The sequence below is a fragment of the Merops nubicus genome, unplaced genomic scaffold (assembly GCF_000691845.1).
Source record: "Merops nubicus isolate BGI_N331 unplaced genomic scaffold, ASM69184v1 scaffold6122, whole genome shotgun sequence".
Taxonomy (NCBI): domain Eukaryota; kingdom Metazoa; phylum Chordata; class Aves; order Coraciiformes; family Meropidae; genus Merops; species Merops nubicus.
The window spans coordinates 69,758-88,778 of NW_008594154.1; the positions used below are offsets into that span (position 1 = coordinate 69,758).

Genomic DNA, 19,021 nt, shown 5'->3' on the forward strand with positions numbered 1-19,021 from the left:
AATGAGGACCAGTGAGGCTGCCCAGTGAAAGATGCAAATCCAAAGAGCTGCTTCTCTTCAACAAGGCGTGTAGGACCTTACCAAGCCAGGACCCGGACGTGAACAAAAGAGGCAAGACACGGTAGGAGAACATTCTTGTCCACAGTCCCTTAATGAAAAGTAAGCAGAGATCTGTAAACACTGTCCCAAGACCTGAGCCTCTCAAGCTCAGCTCTCCTGACTGTTGAATTGAGGTTTAGCTTAACTTTATTTACTTTTTTTTGGGGGGGCAGAATCACAAAATGGCTCTAAGTGTGTTCTATCTGAAAGTATCCATGCTGGAATCAGCATGGAGTCTTTGTAGTTTGCTCTTTCTCCCCCATTGTGCCTAAATCAGAGCAGTAGGAACTTTGAAATGGGAACAGAGTGGAAAACAGAGCCTGTAAATGTCAGGCAAATCCCTCGCCAGTCTCTCGGAAGACCGTAGGGTGCTCGCCCACCACTGAAGCCACTCAGTGTCTCTTAGGGACTTGATTCAGGCTACCAGCACTCAGAGACATCACTCCTCAAAAGCTTTGGCCCTGTTTTACAGTATGCTTTTTGTTGCACCTGGATCCTTTCCCCCATTGTAGCATCTACTTCTGCTTCCCAGTGAGAGGGGCAGCACCCCGTGGGCAGAGCCGTGGGGTTGCCAGCCCGTGCTGCTGGGCACCCCCGGCCCCGTCAGACGTCCTCCCCGCTGTCGCTGAGGGAGATGCTGTGGATTTTAATGGTTGGCACTTTACAGCCTTCACGGCCGAGGTTCCCCGAGGTGCCTGCACAGCAGCATTCCTGGAGGAAACCTTTGCTTTTCACTTTGGCAGCAGCACAGTCTTTAGAAACGGAATTTTTTGCAGGCATGCTTTGCACAGCGGAGAATATCTTCCACTCACAGACCCCATCCGACTTGGAGATCTTGTAGAAGGTTTCTCCCGAGCCGACGGGGATCCGGACCACACCTTTGCCACTCTCCATGCTTTGGCTGGTGGGGTGGTTGAGGTTGAAGCTTGGAGATTGCTTCTTTGCTGCTTGTTTCCTTGGGAGGCACTGGGCTCTCAGGACGTTTTGGAACGCTTTCTTAAACTCCTGACTTGAGCAGGGATAGATGATGGGGTTGATGCAGCTGTTTAAATATCCAAGCCAAAATGTTATTTTAAAAAGTGTGTCCGGGGGTTTGATTGCAGGAAAGAAAGAACCTAAAATGGAAAATACACAGAGTGTTAAGGCAGAGGCAGTGAGGAATTGCAGGTAACCAAAGAAACTTAAACACTGGAAAAAAAATAAATAAGATTCTGTTTTGTCTTGGAAAATTTATGACTCAACATCTAATTCCTGCAGGAATAAGTCTTTCAGAATGTGTGGTGTCATATGGTTACATGGATGTTCTATCAGAAAGCAGTTCAGGACACCTACTTAATTATACAGGCCTTGTATTCCCACGTACAGCCAAGAGGAGCAAGAGGACTGATAGAAGTGATAGAAGAAAATTACTTCATCTGGGACACCTAATTCAGGATTAGTTATCCAAATAATAGTCATACCTGGGACTGCATCAAAAGAGGTTTCAAACGGCAAGAAAATGGCACCACTTCAGAAGTCAGAGTAAGAGAAAAGCAAGAATGCTGAGTGGACTGTGTTCTAGCTAGAAGTCTTTAAAATTATAAACTATTGGCCACTCGTTTTCCCGTTAGAAAATGTAACTCTCCACGTTTTTCTGTCTCACAGAACGCATCTAAAATTAAAAAAAGTTAAAGGAGAGGTTTCTTCTTGCATCCATGAACACTGGAGAGGCTTGTGGGAAGCTGTTATACAGATACATACTGAATATACTTGCAAGGTTACCTCCCAGAGGCAATTCAAAGAGCAAGACCTTAGATGGCTTCTTAGTAAGGGAAGCTTAAAAACTCAAATAAAAACTTTTTATTCTCCAGAAGGCAGGCAAACATACAAAAAATCTGAACTCTTTTGACAAAGCTTGTTCAGCATATCAGTGACAGAGCCATAAGCTGCATTTATTAGTCCTCACTGTCTTGGCACAGCAACAGTCAACTACAAGTGATCCAAACTGAAAATTAAACAGCATTGCCACTAATGTTTTTTAAAAATAGATTATGATCTATGGTAACATAGGATTTAATTATGAGTTATCTGCTGATTTAAAATCTTGGGAATATTTTTCTAATGCCAAAACTTCAGGGTTTTGTTTAACTATGACTTAAGCTCCTTGCTGCTTGTGTAAGCAAGTTTTCAGCTTTAAATGATTTGAATAGGATTTCAGTAAATCCTTAAGAGTGTTATTCATGGAGAGGTGGTTTTATAAAACTACAGAGGTGTAGTTAGGCCATCAAAGAGTCAACACTGCTGCTTACAGAGAATTGTCTTGAAAATTGTTGCTTTGCCCGAATGCAACTGGAAAATGGCCATTGTGACCAGATTCTGTAATTCTTTTATTTGGTCCTTCTTTTTGCTTAGAAATAAAACCAATATTGTCCGAATGTGCATGAACCAGAGCACTAAACTTGGTACAGTGCTAGGATGGAAATAAGTGATAACAGCACTTCTAAGACAAGTGTTGCAAATTAAATTTGGAGCCAGAGCAGAAGAAAAGTATTTGCCACATGTTGTCAAGGTGAAAGGCAGTTTCACCTCTTTTAAAAGAAAGAGGGGAAAAAAAAAGTGGTTCTATCATACCAGTGTCAGTAATTAGTTTGGGCATAGAAAGAAAAATCATTTCCCACAAAACTTAATTGGCTTGTTTTGGACTTTAAAGCCAAGCTGATAGTAAACAGAGCTTTTAGCCCTGACAAATGCTTGTCTCCTGCTTCCCCCTGGACAAACCATGAGCCTGTGCACGTTGGAAGAGACTGTGGAGGGGTCGTGCATCGATAGGTTTTTCACCCTCTGCAGCTTAACTAGGTCTGTGAGCAGCTCCTTTGCAGGGACTGGTCTGCTCCTCGGCCCTCCCCTGACTGAGAACGAGGTAATAATGCCATCAGAGAGCATCCTAGTGCAACTCTGAGAGCTGCTGAACTTCCCTTTGGGTCCTTTCCTACCCATCTCTGTCAAACAGCTCCAGCAAGTGCAGTGAACGCTTTCAAGCAGCCGCAGCCAGCGAGGAATTCTCAGGGTGCTTTTGCCTGTGTGAGAATGTATCAAAATATTTCCTGAAGCAGGGACATAAATAGTGCAGCGTGATGGATGATTTGCTCCTTCTGCTGAACACGGTCTCTGCTGTGAAACGTGGAGCAATGTCTCCTTGCCATGGCACCAGGTCCTTGCCCCTGAGCAGAGCTGATGGGCCCAGAGCACATGCTGCTGCCAGGGAAGGAGCTGGAGATGTGGCAGGATGAGAAGCCTGTTGGTTGTCTCTGACTTGAGAGAGGTCAAGTCTACAGAGATCACCTAACTCTAGAGAGGTCACCCAGCTTCTATAAGCAGTGTGACCTAGTTGGAGAAGTCCCTACTTATTGCAGGGATGACCTCTGGAGGTCCCTCCCAACCCAGTACATTCAGTGATTCTAAGCCCAGGCCATCTGGTGTATGGTGGGGCAGCAGAGAAAGGAGAGCTCTAAGCTAGCTAGGTAGACCAGTTCCAATATTAGTTGCAATATCAACCAGTTTTTAAGACCAAAATGTTGTGCTAAGGAAAGCAAACGCTGTTTTGCAGCCAAGCACAAGTGAGCAGGCACATCCACGACCTAGAATTTTTCTCAGAAAATGAACACTGCTTTCCTTTAGTGAAAAACAACTAAATAATGTCCTCAAAGAACTTCCTGGCTGAAGTCATTGGCAGATGAAAAATAACGAAAAGCTTCTAAATGCCCAAATCACACTCAATTTTTTCTTTCTTTCCTCATTTAATTGCAGCCTATCTACTGCTTTCCCATTCTGTGTTAAGACAAAAGGTGAAACAAATCTCAGTTTAGGGAATCAGCTGTGTGAGGCTGAGTGTAAAAATGGGTAAACAATAACAATTCCTGTTTGCTGCAACTCCTGGCTCACTCTAAATGGAATGCTAGTGCCTTGCCAAAGGCCGTTAAAAATAGAAAATAGCCAGTGTCAGAGTCTGTCTCCTGCTCTTTTTTTGGGTTGGGGATCTGCATGCTAATTTATTAATGTAACATTTTTTTGGTTCATCAGTGTAGAAACTTGTTGCCTTGGAAGAACACACAGTGAATAGCAAACAAGACAGCATTAAAACTTTGCTCTCTGCAGACTCCACCATGTGTCTTTAACCCTTTCTTGCCAGTGGTAGGTACAACTTGGGCTTCAGGGCAGTAGCTGTGCTCTGCTCTGCATTTGGTTGTGCCAGCCAGTGATGTTTCAGAATTTAAGACCTGCTAAAGCTCTGTCTCCAGGCTTTAATTATAATTGTGTGTTGCCCTGTGAATGAAACAGTAAAAACGTCAATAGGCAGAAACATTGTCAGTAGCATCTTGAAAAGGTTGAGGCTGGAATTGAGAATCAATGGGCCAAATATGTAACAGAGCGAGATGCAAAATCGAAGTAGAAATTATTTGGACCCTCTCCTTACTTATGCCAACAGCTTGTTCAACTTCCAGAGCAATACGGATCAACATCAGCGTCTCTAGGGTGCAAAAAACTATTTCACCTCCCACATCTTCTCTGCCTACATAATAAAATCCTTCTGTATGTTGCAGGACTGCTGTGAGGAACTATTGACATGCCAGCATTTGTTTAGTGCCTGTATAGGTGTGCTGTCCTCTTCAGAGGGGCACAGAAAGCAATGCCCTGCTATTGCAAACCCCCAGTTACCTCTGTAGGTCAGAGACTTCCCCTAATCTTTTCCGTTGGCTATAATCTGGCAAAAGGGAAAAAACATCATCTTCTCTGAGTCCTTGCAGAGTGTGTTCTTTTCTCCCAGGTCTTTAACATTCAGTCATGCTGCTGTCATGATTGATATCAGTGGCTGATGTAGCTGCTAGCAAGTGGGAATCACTTTCTAACAGTGCTGCTAAGCCTGGAGATAAAGTTTTGTTCAATGTGCTGAAACTTTGAAATGGGCAGTGGTGAGCAGCTCAAGTCAGGTGAGCTCCAAGTAGAAATAAAGCACAGGCTTTGGGGTTTTTTTTAGAAGAGTGGCTGCAATTAGTCATGAGATTAAAGAAGAAAGCAGAGTGGCAAATGCTCTCATCTTCAGGGTGTACAGTATGAGACTGTTTCCTGCATAGGAAACCAGGTGGATCTGGGGTGAGCAGTTCAGGGTCCATGTCCATTTAATCCTTGCCTCCTTGAGAGCTGCCAATTAGTGTCCACTGATTTTGGACACTTGCCTACTCCAGGCCAGGACTGAGGAAACAGAATTATTAGAGCACCTCATTCTCCAGGGTGAGCTTTTCCATTTCTCTTCCTCTAGGCTAGGTGAGATTAGATTCATTCAGTGCTGCCAACCAGGTACCCTCTCATGGAGCTGGGTAGTGAGCAACAGCTGAGAAGTGAAAAGTTTTCCTTCTTTCTTTCTTAAAACCAATTCTCTGTCTTATTCACAGGCCTTAATGTCTTCCCTGGTACACTGTCAGGAATAAAATGGTTTTTATGGCAAAATAGTGGCAAACTTGATTACAGTTTAGAGACTTTGTCTTCCTTTGTCTCCCTGCAGTCTCTGCCAGAAGGACAGCAAAGGAAACATCAACTGATCTTTTAATGCCTCTGAATTGTACATTGACTGAAGGATGCTTGAATTCCTGCTTTGCTTTCAAAAGGTTGAGAGCTCTTAAGTGTCTGTAGTGCAAGTCAGTCCTTGTTATACAAAAATAAAATAAAATAAAATGTACCATTAGCCTCCTGAGATCCTTTGCCATTAAGTATTTCATCACTCACTCCTGAAAATGTCACGATTGCATTCCCTTTCCTCATCCTTTATTTTCCTGTTTGTCATAGTTGAAGTTTCTTCAGATCTGAGAGATAAGTTCTCCGCGCACCTCCTGGTGAGTAAGTGCCAATTCAGTCACAAAGATGTAATTTGACTTTGTCATTTGTCAGAAGTTACAGAGCTGCTTGATTATAGGTTGTTTAAAACCCAGTGCTGATGCCGTGCATCGTTTCACTGATGGACAGCAAAGAGGGATTGAGAAGCTGCCAGACTACAGAAAATTGTGTTGTTTACTCTCTCTAGTCTGTCAGCACCATGGGAATAAGATCCCATACATTTTTATGACCCATGGACACATCGTGGTGTTAAAAATCCATCTCCACTACTCAGTCTTGCAGCTCTGTTTGGGTTCTCTACTTTCCTCCCATTTTTATGTTGTATGGCATGAATCTGGTGGCTGAGTTGGAGCCCAGGAAAAGGGAGCAGGGGTGGGTGGCCACCACTGGTGTGTGGGTGAGACCGTGGCTGTACCCCTGGGTGATGAGGGACCAGCAATAACCTGAAAAACACCTTGTGAGCAAGTATTTGTTAGTGTCCTGTTATCAGGGCTTGAAGTGTCTGAGGGAATGATAAGTACCATTTTAAACCTCGCACAGGAGTCAAAGCTCCTGGCATCTCTGACATATGGGAAATATGCCTTGTGCTCCCAGCAAACTGGGAACAGGGATAGTGGTCTGGTTTACAAGGAGGCAAAGTTTGCAACTCAGGTCCTGGGATCAGCCCTAAAGGGGTCAAGCTAGAAGGCAGCAGCTATTCCAAAGCAATTGCCAAAAGACCCAGAGGATGAAGGCCAGAAGAGCCCCAATGTCCCCACACGGATTAGCCCTGTACCAGGGGCACCCTTGATGTCTCCTGGGGCAATCTGCTCTACAAACAGTGACAAATGAGTTACATCTTGTGTTCCCAACCTCAACGTTAGCACTGAACTTTATTCCATAAGACTGGCATTCTATACTGTGCCTCGGGCCAGAACACAAAGCCCCAGCTGGGAAGTGTATGTATTTTTATACTTGTATGTATATCTGTGTGTTGCTGCAGAGGAGCAGCAGCTGCACCCTGTACATGTGTGCTCTCCCTGCACGTCTCACTCTGCTGCTCCCTCACGGAAAGTCCTTTCTGTGGGAACAAAAAATGGGATCAAAGAACTCTTGAATAGGAGCAAATGCTTCTGCTGCTTCCATGGAACCAATGCAGAACAGGAGTTAGAGAGGTGAGGAAGGGGAAAACCTGCCTCTGACAAGCCCTGCATGTTTGCAGCCATACCACTCCCAGGGCCTGGGCTATTGTGATTTATTCAGGAGAAAAATGAGAGAGACTTTCTGCCTAGATATCCCCGACCCTTAATGAAGAGATGTAAAGAGAAACAAACTCTTGCTCCTCTTTCTATAATGGCCTGAACTGAGATCTCTGGGGCATCAGGAGGTTGTGGGTGTTTGGATGCAGGTGAGAGGTGGAAAGGACAGGCTACAGGAATGGGTCAGCCTGGGAATAGTGCTCTGATTATCTGGATTTTTTTCCAGCCCTAATTTATGCTCTGTTTCATATTGTACCCACTTATGATGGATGATATTTCTGGCAAAGAGCAAACGTCTCAGCGACTATTTGCAGATTCACTGCGCGCAGTTGCAGATTTAGAAAGCTGATAAAAAACCATGGGAAGGTAAACTGAGGTTTTGTTGCCCATGTAAACCCAAATCATCACATTGTTTTACAAATCAGTTTCATTGTCGTTGAAATCCCAGCTCCCATGCTGTTCCTGCCGTGGAGTGATTCTGGATCTTGTTGCTCACATTTTTAAGATGTTTGATCTCCGTCCCGAAGCCATTGCTCTCAGAATCACGCACTTAGCACAAAACCTTAGCTTTCTTTTAACAATTTAAAAAACAAAAAGAAAACCAAGTTTGAAAAGATGAGTCTGTCTCAGCCTGTCTCACGAGTTTGTCATCGTGTGGTTGGTGGTCGTGATTTTGGAGTCCTTGAGGTTAACAATACAGGAATTATCTTCTTTGGCATAAACTGAGTTTCTCTCCCTCGTGGATCCAAATTGAAGGCAAATCCTGACGTTTGCTGGGTGGGATGGGGGAACCACTCATCACCTTTCAATCACTAACAAATCCTAAATTGCACCACGACGCTTAAGAGTGACTGAAAAATTACATTCTTGGTTCATTTCCTCCAGGGACTGGAAAGTGGTGACTACACAAAGCAGGAACGTTTTGGGGACAAGGACAAACCTTCTTTGACAGGCAGTGCATGCAGGAGAGCCACAGAAATGAATCACGAAACAGCACAACTGAGTCTACTTTCTCTCCCCTGTTTTCAGCGTAAATGGTTATTATTCATACCCCCAGTTCCTGCTGCTGCTTTGCTGTGCTATGAGTAAGTGGGACACAAGGTTTCAGGACTTGGTGATGGTGGAGAAACGTTGGCTACAGGGGTGTCAGCAGGATCTTTGCCATTGGCTTCAGTGGAGCTGAGTTATCAGCCTAGACTCACAAAGCCTTTCCAGACCGCGTTGATAAAAAATACCCCTTGTGAATAAAAAAATAAACCCAAACCCCAACAACCTGCCAAGGAATTATCTTGGCTATTTATCTTCAGGGCTTATTTACTCCACATCCAATGGCTTAACACACACACTTGTGCTCCACGACTCAAGGGACCTTCTCCCTGACCTGTGATCCAGAGAATGAGCTGGGGCTTTATTCTGGGCTGGGTTTATTTTCCCCATTCTTTCTTTTTTAGTTTTTGTTGCTGAAATAGTAATGTGGGGAAGCTAGCTCTGAATGTTGCCTCCATGGCTGGAGTTCAGCATCTTCTGATATGAAAACTATGTTGAGGGTTATGTTGTCACAGTGTTTATTCATTTTACTTTGTGGTATTATTATCAGCTGAACCATGAAAAGAAAGGAGATTCAGATCCTCGTTTCTCTGAATCTCTGGACAACCCAACCATGATGATGTCGAGGGAGTGCAAGGGCTGCTTGCCTTCCTCTCTGCTCTCCAGATGAAGCTGGAGGAGGGACAGGAGGATCCCGTGCTTATATTTACTACCATGAGAACGTTTATCCAGTTCTACAGAAGAAAAGAGGTGATTCCTGAGGAGCTGAGCTATTTACCTTCTGTATGGGGAAGCGCCAGGATGGTGATTCCCTGGATGGCTGGTGCAATCCTACACAGTTCAGCTTCCCAGGAGAACTTTTGCTTTCTCTTCCTCATTTTCCTTATCAGCAAACTTATTTATCCTCCCATCCCGTAAACACTTTCTCACTGTCTTCACAGCATAAGACAAAATTACCTATCAAAATTGTCTTGATTCTGCAGGAAATTGGTGACTTTCTTCCCACCACCTACATCTAACCTGTTCCTGAGGGTTCCCAGCCCTCCAAAAACCCTTAAAAACAATTTAAACTGCTCGCAGAATCTCACACCACTTGGAGCCATGTGTGTTTCTCAGAAATGGTTTTCCCAGACTTTGCTGGCTGCAGGAGGCGGGAGGGGGAACAGAGTGAATGGCAGGGTATAAACTTCAGACAGTAGCAGGTCTTTGAACTCCTGCTGTGATAAGATAGAGGTGAAGCAGAGCCTCTGGTTTTATTTCCCTGACCTGACTCTGTTGTGTTGTGGTTCACAATGAGGAAGGAACATGCCCAAGCCCAGTTTTTTGGACAATAAGTGGGCAGGACCCAGGATGGCTTATCCAGAAACTGTGGCAGTTGATCTGAACATGCTCTGGTAGGAGAACACATTGAATCGTGACTCAGGTGATCTTGAAAAGAGCAAGAGGCCTTAAAGCTGTACCTGATGTTTTTGACTGGTACCAAAAATCAGATGGGCCCTTGAAGCACAACCTTTGGGAGATACTGTACCCCAAGAGACAAGATGGAAGTGCTGTGTTGTCCCAGCACTGCAGCACAGAGGAGGACAGCTCAATCACTCCTTAGTAACACGATTAAGATAAATTAATTTATCTAATAACACACAAACAACTGCACTTTTTCTGTTGTGTCTGGCCACCTTTTGCTTCCAAAAATGTTTCCAGTTTGCAGCTGAGTAGAGGGTACAAAGTCACACCCCTGGAACCCAAGCAAGGTGCCATTGTTAAGATACACAACAAATGCAAACCTCACAGGAGAGCACAGGGATAAATCCACCCACCTCTAGATGTTGGTGTGAGTTCCCACTCCACACCTTGTGACCTCCTGAGATATTGCATCACTGGTAGAGGTAGAAAACTACGTTTTATTTTTCTGGTTTACCTCTAGTGAAAGAAGGGAGCTGTTCTCTTTGAGTCCATTTAAAGAGCAACCACAAAGCAGGCATTAGAAACCAGCTGCAGACAGGCTCATAGTCAGGATTAGAGGATTCCTTTGACAGTGTTTGTGTCAGCTCACAAAACTAATTTACTACTTTACTACAACTACAAATACCCTCCAGCATACCCTCCTTTCTGCTCTCTTCATCATGAGAATGATTGACAAATGCTAAAAGCCTTTCTCTCCCTTGACCAGTTTAAGTAATCTCAATTTTTTCCCCCCCCTGTGATGTCCTGACTCAGACTTTCCCTTTTTTCTTCTTTCTGCTTCTGAACACACCTACAGCTGGATAGATTTAAGCTAGCTCACCACGGAAAGCACACAGCAAACAAAGCTCTGTGAGTTTGCTTGCCTCTGAGGGCTTGTTAAGATGAACCATCAATCCCAACTTAGGACTCTTTTTGTCATATCCCAGCCCTTTTTCTTTTTTCAAACCATTTTGTGCATGTTTCACCTCAAAATACCTCCAAGCACTGTCCTCTATGTTGTTGAAAATAAACCACCTGAAAAATTCCCAGAGCAGCCCATAAGTGTCTTCCAGCTAAGGCAGAGTGAAAGGTCTGCTCTGGCAGCTGCCACCACTTTCTAAGGTGATGCAGAGGATGAAGTAACACCACTGTGGGCATGCACTGAATTTCTGGACTCTTCTAGCTCTGAGTATATCTTTCTATATCTGTCTACATCCCTTTCTAGCAACTGCAAGAGCAAAACAAAGAACAGAACTAGAAGAAATATGCCATGTGTTCGTTGTTGCAGAGGGCTGGAGCCCAACAAGCCTTAACTGCCTAGATGAGCCTCAGCTGTGGCCTCTAGCCACAGAACCTCTGCTCATTGGTCTGGGAGCTGCACGTAAGGTCAGGCTTCTCTTCTTAACCCTCTCTAAAGGGGGTAGATGGACTCAGGCTTCTTCTTTCCTGGCCTTGTTTGGTGATCAGTGGACTGTTGGCTGAACTCATAGACATCACCTCTCTCTGCTTCTGCTCAGGTATGTTGAGCATGTGCTTTTGGGGAGGGTGTGGCTCCTGTCTGTGCTGTTGTCACCCTTTCTTCCTGGGTTGTCCTCCCTCCTGGAGCAGCCCTGCTGTTGCTACTCCTTGACATTCAAGTCCCTCCAGGAGCCTGTTCTCAGCTTTCTAGTTCAGCTTCAAGTAGTCATGGTTTGTTGGTCCCTAGGAGAATATGGTTGCTCCAATTTGAAAAACAGTATTGCTTACTTCAGGACTTCCCTGCACCAAGATTTTACAGAACTTTGGCAAAACAATAGAGAAGATCTTGAAGAACCTTGGGAAGGGAAGCAGGGTTTCACTTTATAGCTCACTTGGTAAAAAGAAACTTGGTGGTAAGAAGGTTTTGACTAATGTAGGAAACACAAAAGGAGCTCTCTCACCTGCTGGCCCTCCCAGCTAGATTGTAGATCTTAATTCCTTTGGTAGACCAATGTATTGCTGCTCATGTAGAGGACTGCATGTGGTGTGCTCCCCTGTTCATGGCACCTGGCTTGTGCTCCTCCCAGCTCTGAGAGTAGAGTGCTTTATGCAGTTCTGTTCTGAGAACGGTGCCAAGCATGGGGTGAAATGTGAAGGTCAGCACTGAAAAGCTTTTAAAGCTCTTCTTGGTGTGTGAATTAACATGAGGGGATGTTAAATGGTGGAGAAGCTGAAGTCACTTGGCTAGCAGTTGGGAATGTGGTGATTAAGTGGTGCAGAAGAGAAAGCCTCTGCTGCAGAGGAGTGAGCACCTGCCTGTTTGTGCAGCATGGTTTAAGAATGACTTTCTCACGGGCAGCCTGGCTGATGGGACCATTCCTAGGTCTGCCCCATGGCTGTAAAGCTGTAGAGCTGGTCCTCTACACCGCAGAGTTCTTGTTGCCCAGCTGGCTGTGCTGTGAGCTCCACAGCTGCCAAGGGTTTCAGCAATGGAATTCTGTGCATCTGAGAAGCCTCTGCTACTGCTCTGCTGTGGGATCCTGCCTGGATCACCTTGCCTCCCTGTGCCCACCTTTACCTGTCTGCAGAACAGCTCTGGAGGTGGTGACTGCCTTTTGGAAGGTGTTCTGCGTGGTATAGGTGGAGTGCCACGTGCCACCATCTCTGGGTGGGACAGCCTGCCCCAGGGTGTCTCTTCTTGGTTTCTGTGCCACTTTTCTGTTTAATAGTGTTTTGTCTTTAAACAAAAATAGCAATTAGGCTTTGAAAGACTTATTACAGGCTTTAAAAATAACACAGTAACCCCACAAAGATAGGGAAACTAAGCTCAGGAAAGTTTCCTTATACAGAATCAAAGAAAGAGGCAAAGCCACTCTTGAGCCCAGAAAGTTTCTTAGATCCAAAGCACAGTAATTAACAACAGCTATGTGTGGGCAACCACATTTGCAGATGAAAAGAAGTGTGTTTAATGTGTCCTCACAAACCCTTTTTGGGTATGTTTCGGACATCTTGGCAACCAGCATTCCAACAAGCTGACATCCTGGACAGCAGAGCCAGGACTTTCAGGGCTCCTCCTTATGAAACATCTGCATCATCTCTTATTCCTCACTTCCCAGTATTGACCCAGAGGAAAGTTTTTATATTTTTTGATTTTTCACGTGACAACATTATCAACAGGTTTCTATGAAGCAAGCTGGTAAACTTGGTAAATCCAGTAGAGGCTAATTGAAAAAGAACACCTTTTTATAAGAGCTTAAAAAAAGAAAAATTAAAAGGCAAATCCCCAAATCTTTCTTTTCATATTTGGGTAAGGCTGTTTTTTCTTTTTCTTAATTGTCCACATTGTTCTGTGACTAGCTAACACTTGAACACATCTTACTTTAATTTTTCTATCCAACACAAGCCCTTTCTGTGAGGAAAAACTATTGAAATTGAGAAAGTCACAGATTTAAGGTTCTATATTTCAAAACCTGTTATTTAGTCCAGCTGTTGCAGGGCAAACTTCAGTGTGACGTGCCACTCATGGAGCACCCTCAGATATAGGTATGAAATTAGTATTCTGCTTTTAAATCCCAAAATTGCATCCAAGTTGACAGAGCAAGGTTTAATTAAAATTCTAATTACTACTTTCTATTTCAGTGATAGCAAAGCAGAGCAAATCCCCAACTTTCCTCCCCTTTAGAATTACAGCTGGTGAATAATTATTCATATTCAGCATGATGGTTGAAGCCAGTGTTTGGCCAGTGGGCTCAGTGGGTTTCCATAATAAAAGCAAGGCAGGGAAGTAGAAAATCAGTTGGAAGGATCCTCACTGCTCTTTTCTGACTGGTCATACGGTTTATTAAAAAAATACAACATTTATTTGGAGGATGGTACCTCCTAGTGTGAATTTCCTGATAGGAAGCTGATTTCTTTTTTTCCTTTTAGTGGGAGCTGTTGAGCACTCCAGGGGATCTGGCCCCAAGTCTGGGAACAGCTACTTTGCCCCTGAGTGCATTTGTATTTTGACCTTTTTGCATATTTGTATCACCTGAAGGACTGGCTGCAAACTTGGATATAAACACACACCCTCCTGAAGATGTTCCTATAGCAGGGCTGGTCAGGAGTAACAGCCCTGGTTCTGCACAGAAAGGCTACCAAATCTTTCCTGTTATTTTCAGGATGTTATGCTGCTTTTTGAAGCAGAGAGGTTTTGTTTCATTTGAAACTTCCATTTCTTTTTCTCCACATTCACCATTTTGTGCTGGTGAATGTTTTGATTTTGACAGCCTTCCAGCAGGAAATGATTCTCTCAAAGCTTTTCTGGTCAACATTACCATGAGGAAGGCCCTGTACAAGGTCAGAGGGGTTTTGTTTTACTTACCCAGAGGCATTACTACAAAAAATGGAAGCCAGCAGAGAACGAAGCATCCCACAACTATTCCCAGGGTCTTGGCAGCTTTCTTCTCCCTGGAGAACTTGAGGAGCCTCACTGAGAAGTGGTGCTTGCTCTTGGGGTTGGATGCTGCTCCGCTCGCCTCGGGGGCGTTTTTGCGGTGGATCCGTAGGGTCACCTCTTCAGAATGGGATCTCTCTGTCTTCAGACCAGAAGTCAGACCTTTGTTTTCCCTTTTGGCTACTACATACACTCGGCAATACATCACCAAGATAATAGTCAGGGGGAGGTAGAAGGAGCCCAGAGCAGAGAACAACACGTAGCCAGGCTCCTCGGTGATTTGACAGATGGTCTCATCTTCTGGTGCTGGTTCCTTCCAGCCAAAAAGGGGCCCGATGGAGATCACCAGAGACAGTGCCCAAACACACAGCAGTGCCAGGAGGCCTCTCTTCTCTGTCACTATGCTGGGGTACCTCAGCGGGTAGCTCACCCCGATGTATCTGTCTATGGAGATGATGCAGAGGCTCATAATGGAAGCAGTGCAGCAAAGGACATCAACAGCTGCCCAGATGTTGCAGAAGATTCTCCCAAAGGCCCAGTAGCCCAAAATCTCCATAGTCGCTGAGAAGGGCAGGACAGTGGAAGTCAAGAGGAGGTCAGCTACAGCCAGGTTAATAATGTAATAGTGGGTAACACTCTGAAGATGTCTGTGGCAGGCTACAGAGAGGATAACCAGAATATTACCCAAAACCCCAAAAACTATCAGCCCCCCTAGAATAACACCTAGTAAAATGGCCTTTGAAATGTTCACAGGCCCCACAGGGTGGGTGCAGTTGGAGCAGTCGGAGGAGTTCCCAGGGAGGAAGGCCATGGTGAGTGGCTGACAACGTTCATACGAGGCTGTGGTACTTCACTCCCTTTTCAGGTAGAAAGAGTGAGGAGATCAGTTCTCAACATTTGCCTGGCTTTGAGGAAAAGTGTTTTTAGGAACATCTTAGAAGTGCAGCACCAGGAACAATGAGAAGGATCCAGGAACATACTAGAAAAATCTACCTTTCTCCCTAAGTTTTTACCATGCTAGCACAGTTAATAGGCACCATTTCCAAGTCAAATTTAACTCCTTTTGCATTTTTCTTGGGGTGCAGAAGTGAGGCTACACAAAACTGAGGCTATTTATCCCATTTTCCATGATTAGGTGATGAGAAATATTGGAAGTTAAATATTGCAGGTTAAAAAAATTCCTCTCTTTTTGGGAAGATTCAATATTTATGTAACATAAAAATTCAAAAGGGCCTCAGGTTTTTTTCTCCCATGAGGAAATCACTGATGCTTTTGATTACCTGGTGTGAGTCCTGATTCTGCCTTACAGCTGGCTTAGAAACCTGACAAGGTGGAGGATGATGTGTCTGCTCATGGGTGGCATTTGAGATCCCTGCCACTACCCATCCTCAGGATCTGGAGTAGCAAACACAGCTTCTCCATGCTGTGGAGCAGTTGTCACCTGAGCTCCTGGAGTTCGAGTTAAAGTTTGTTTACTTCAGCTTCTGGCTTGTTCTGGGTTGGGAAGTGAGAAGTTTGCAGCATCAAGGATGAGCAGGGTTGTGCTCTTTGGAGCTCATCACGTCCCTGAAGGAGACAAAGACACAAACAGTGATTCCCTGAAGCAACATTCATGCACTGCTGTGGTTCTATATAAGAATAGAGCTGGGGGCTATTTTAGGGAGCTTCCTTCGTGCTGGCTCCAGCCAGTGGAACCAATCTTTTTCAGCCCAGTATTGTTTAGCAGCAACTAAGAGAGCAACGTGGGGTTTGTTGCCTGAATTTTCTCATCGTGTTCTCAGCAGCAGCCTGCTCTCCTTTAGGGGTAGCAATCAATCCTAATTATCAGTTCACCTGCAGAGACCAGTTCTAGGAGAGATAGAAAGCTGCGGGACACAATTCAGGACTACAAACTCTGAAGAAGATTTAGAAATCCAGGATTTAGTCTAAGATTTCTTTATTAAGTGACTCCTTTACCCACTGAACTGCTCATTAGTCCAGCTCAGCTGCCCCTTTTGGAAACCTATAGGGAAAAGCAGTTCTTGCCAAGCAGAAGATGTTGCAAGGAACAAGTTTCCTACTGAGTGACACAACATTTCAGAGTATCTGGAAGCCAAGCTCAGGCTTAGCTGACTAAATATGGAGAAAAGGTACATCAGATGGAAAAGTGAGGATAAGCCTGGGAACTGAGACATGGGGACACAAAGGGGAAAGCTACAAGTGTGGGCTGAAAAGCCTTTCTCAGCCCTTAGATGTGGACAGAGTGTTCCCATCCAAAACACTGATCAGACAGGTGAAAAAGCACCACTAAGACTCCTGTGTTACATGGCAGATAGGGTAAGACTCAGTGTCCTAATACTGGGTCTTCCAAACAAATCCCTCAGATTGCACTTTATGCAAACACTGAGCAGCAGCTGTTACATACGTGAATCTCAAAACTGAATTTTCCTGCAAACAAAGGCATTCAAAAGTCTGAACCCCTGATATTCCTGGTTCACAAGAAGGGAGCATTGGGGAGGGGAGATGAGAAGGAATCTCACTGTGGGAATTTGCTTTCTGTGCACTGAAACGAAATTGGATCTTTATATTTTCTTTCTTGCAAGAGCGAATGAGTTGGAGAATAATTCTGAGAAAGAAAAGGACAGATCTTGCTAAGCATATCAATGAAAAGTGACTCTAGCTTCCAGCAGCTCCAACCATTATAACTGTAGTCAGGTTGGTAGTGGACGAGAAAATTAAGAAATTATCAAAATCGATATAAATATCTATATCTCTATTTAGTTTTTTTTAAGCACATGAAGCAAAACTTCCCAGTAAGTCAAACAGATGCAGCAGAAAGGTCTGACAGAGATATCCATGCTCAAACCCAACCAGTTAATACTCAGCCTGTGGAGAGGGATGGTTTGGGGAAGAGCATACCCCAGACTCCTGTGCCTGCCCCAATCCACACTCACCTCTTCAGTCTCTAGAAGGCAGCACAGCTCCTCTGAGCATCTGGAATGGAGATTCGCAGCACATCACAGCAGGGGCTTCTCTTCACGCAGGGATGGGACTCTGTGTCTGAAAATCCATTGCTTTTCTCCCTCTATTTCCCCTCTAGTATTTTGCTGGCTCCCAGTTGCACGGATTCCGTGTATCCCAACGCCTGCGAGGGGCTCCACAGCATCCCCCAGGGGATGCCTCCCCAGTTGCAGTGCTCGGCTCCACACTGGCAAGGAGCAGCAGTAACTTTGGTGCTCTGCTGATGTAGCAGGCAGTGTCCTTGCCATTACCGTAATTCCCGGCCAGTCCCGTATTGCTCAGAAAGAAAGAGCCCTCAAATATCACAAGTGCTGCTTTAATTATTTTTTATTTTTTTCATGCAAACTCCCAGTTCCTGCAGAGATCAGCAAGTGGAAGCCAGCTACCAAGCGCTTGTTTATAGGCTAACAAGTGATTCTTGTGATCTCAAAAGAGAATTGCCTGACAGACAAATGGATTGTGAAGAAAATGAGCCACACTGACCGTGCAGTCTGTACCCTGGGACAGGCAGCACAGCTAACTGGAGGTGGAGATTTCAGTGTGAAAGGTCTTGAGCAGAGTCTGCTGTTGAGGTGAAGCTGACTTTTCTCACATTGCTCCTTTAACTGCTTTTTTCAAGTGTCTCAGGTCACTGATGATAAGTGTATAAAAATGGTGTCCTGCGGTGGAAGGAGGGGAGCTGAACGCAGACTGGGGTTTTACAGCCAAAGGAAAACAATTTCCACAGCCCCAGGGAGGGAGTTGAACCATGTGCCTGGTCCTGCACCACGGGCTCTCCACCTGCTCCTCCTAGGCAGTGACTTGGAGAGGGAAAGTTTGTTGGAGATTCGTGTGGTTCCTGAACAGAGGCAAATTTAAAAGCGATGCTCAGATTCCCCCAGGAGAGCTCTGAGTGCAGAGCTGGGCTTGTCAGTAGCCCTGGTCACCATTCCAGCAGCTCTGGACTGCCTGCTTTCTTCCTGGAGAGCAGTTCCTGCTGGAAGGACGAGCATAAGAGCAGTGAGCAGGAGTGTGCAGTTTGTGTAAAGGAGGGGAAGCGTTTGGGAAAGCCCAGTCATCCCTGCTGTGAGGCAGCTCCAGCTACTGCAGCCTGTGTTCTAGAACAAAAGACCCTATGAGAGGGAAGGTGGAAAGGGGCCAAAAGAGATGAGAATTCCAACTAATTCTGAGAACCTTGTAAGCTGCAAAAACGAGAAGCGTTTCGTAAATGCTCAGTTCCCATTTCTCCACAGTTTCCTTGGCACCTCTGCTGCTTGCTCTGGAGATGGAACACTTGCTTCTGAAGGCTGCTTGGAGATCTGGAGCTAACAGGGAGCCCCTGCACAGGCTGGGTCAGGCTGTGCCTCCATCTCCATCCTTCCCTGAGTAGTGAAGGATGTTGGGAGAGAGTGAAGTCTAACTGAATAAAAGAAATATTGGGTTACTAAAGACCCTTAAAGACCATGATTCAGCAGACCTATTTTAGATGCTTATCGTAGGATGAGGCAACTCTATCACTTGATCAATTGGAAAATTGGTCTAAATGACTCCGTGAAGGGAAGAGAGATGAACCCCACCTAGGGTTTTGTTTCCCCTGAAGCATAGGACCTCTCCACAATGGTGGCTTGTTCCAAGCTCTTAGATGCACAATGGAAATAAATTGCTATTCTTAGCCTCAATCATTAACACTGTACTGAAAGCATCAGCTCACCCATGAGTAGTACCCTTGTTCGAGGACAGCTTTCTGGAGTGGAGGGATGCAGATACAAGTGCCAGACAGTAGTTTTTTTTCTTTTTTTTTTTCCAAAAATCCTCAGAGAAAAATTAGTGCATCACAGTGAAAAACTTCTACACCTTGAGACTGCTGACAGTCCATGGTCAGGAAGGCCACTGAACAAAGTGCAGTCAAGATGGACAGGTCAGGATTGCTGTCTGTCCCGATCCGATGTCGGGG

General features: G+C 44.9%; 1 protein-coding gene across 1 annotated transcript; it reads right to left on the reverse strand.

The window, feature by feature from the left end:
• Positions 1-702: 702 nt before the first annotated feature.
• On the reverse strand, positions 703-14,899 carry ADRA1A (adrenoceptor alpha 1A). The gene is made up of 2 exons (XM_008935655.1): positions 14,017-14,899; positions 703-1,214 (listed from the first exon to the last, which is right to left on the reverse strand). Exons 1-2 carry the CDS (start codon positions 14,897-14,899, stop codon positions 703-705), a joined length of 1,395 nt encoding a protein of 464 aa, XP_008933903.1.
• Positions 14,900-19,021: the final 4,122 nt, after the last annotated feature.

What these genes read in the sequence shown, in the direction of transcription:
- ADRA1A (XM_008935655.1), bottom strand. Translation starts at nt 14,899, where the DNA reads ATGGCCTTCCTCCCTGGGAACTCCTCCGACTGCTCCAACTGCACCCAC. An exon ending in TTTTGTAGTAATGCCTCTGG is followed by an intron (nt 1,215 to 14,016) that starts GTAAGTAAAACA and finishes TTTCCATTTTAG; the next exon opens with GTTCTTTCTTTCCTGCAATC.